Genomic DNA, 1,113 nt, shown 5'->3' on the forward strand with positions numbered 1-1,113 from the left:
CAGGAGTAAAAGGTACAGTGACTTTTATGGCATATCTGTTTATTAAAGGAGAGATCACACACACATCACCTTAACATCTGAATATTTGTATTTATTTGAAATTCTTGAAGCCTAATATGTCTACATCAGATACCATCTTTTTCTAATGAGTTCCTGGTGCTTTAGGTCAAGGAGTGCCCGCAGGTCGATTCAATGTCAATGGGGTTGGAAATGCAGGTTAGATGTGGCAAGATCAAATACATATATCCTACACATTCAGTCTACTTATAACCATTTTTTTTGTTTTGGTGTGTCAAAAGGACAGGGAGGAGCTGGTAAACCCATGAAGGGCTACGGTAATCCAATTTATGGAGCGGGTAATTTTATTCATTTTTTTTCTTTTCAGAATTTAAAGTTGGGCCGATTAAACAATATTTAAAAAAAAATATTTTTTTCCCCTGGTGTAGGAATGGGAAACACTAGAAACCTCAACAGGAACCAAGGGAAGGGTGAGTAAGGTTCATGGCACAGATCTGAGGTCAGCCCTGACACGAGCGTAAATCTACTTTTTGTTCTTCCAGCATATGGCCGTCATGGTTATAATAATAACGGAGCTCAACCATTGGGAGGTGAGCTGTACACTGTATGATTTTTAAGTTGTGCTGCTGCTAGATTTTTTTTAAGTACGTTGCTAATGCTAATGCCTGTGTAATACTGATAGGCTATAACAATGGTTATGGACACGCTGGTCTGAGTCTGGGACCTCGATATGGAAATAAAGGGATAAAAGGACCACAGCAAGGTAGGCGTACACGTAATCACATAGGGAAAATACACAATAAAGTTAACATATACACAAAATGTACTTTTCATATACATCTGTGCAACGTCATTGTCCTTCATTAATTCATGGATTTCCAGGTTCAAGAGCAGTCGCTGGACAGGGATCAAAGCCAAACGGTAATCCCGCCAACGTGATATAGGGCTTGACTTTTGATTGCATGTTCATTTCTTTTAACATTATTCTTTGAAATATATATTGGAATATATATAAATATATAAATATATAAAGATATAAAGATATAAAGATATAAATATATAAATATATATACATATATATACATATATATACAT

The 1,113-nt window shown here is 35.8% G+C and overlaps 1 protein-coding gene across 1 annotated transcript; it reads left to right on the plus strand.

Moving 5' to 3' along the window:
• The first annotated feature begins 6 nt into the window (after positions 1-6).
• Positions 7-962, plus strand: LOC103399036 (hyphally-regulated protein-like). Its single transcript, XM_025053952.1, has 7 exons — positions 7-12; positions 166-216; positions 300-356; positions 447-488; positions 561-608; positions 701-781; positions 901-962. Exons 3-7 carry the CDS (start codon positions 323-325, stop codon positions 960-962), a joined length of 267 nt encoding a protein of 88 aa, XP_024909720.1. The 5' UTR covers positions 7-12; positions 166-216; positions 300-322.
• The last annotated feature ends 151 nt before the right edge of the window (positions 963-1,113 follow it).

Source organism: Cynoglossus semilaevis, unplaced genomic scaffold (genome assembly GCF_000523025.1).
Source record: "Cynoglossus semilaevis isolate Cse_v1.0 unplaced genomic scaffold, Cse_v1.0 scaffold4504, whole genome shotgun sequence".
Taxonomy (NCBI): Eukaryota; Metazoa; Chordata; class Actinopteri; order Pleuronectiformes; family Cynoglossidae; genus Cynoglossus; species Cynoglossus semilaevis.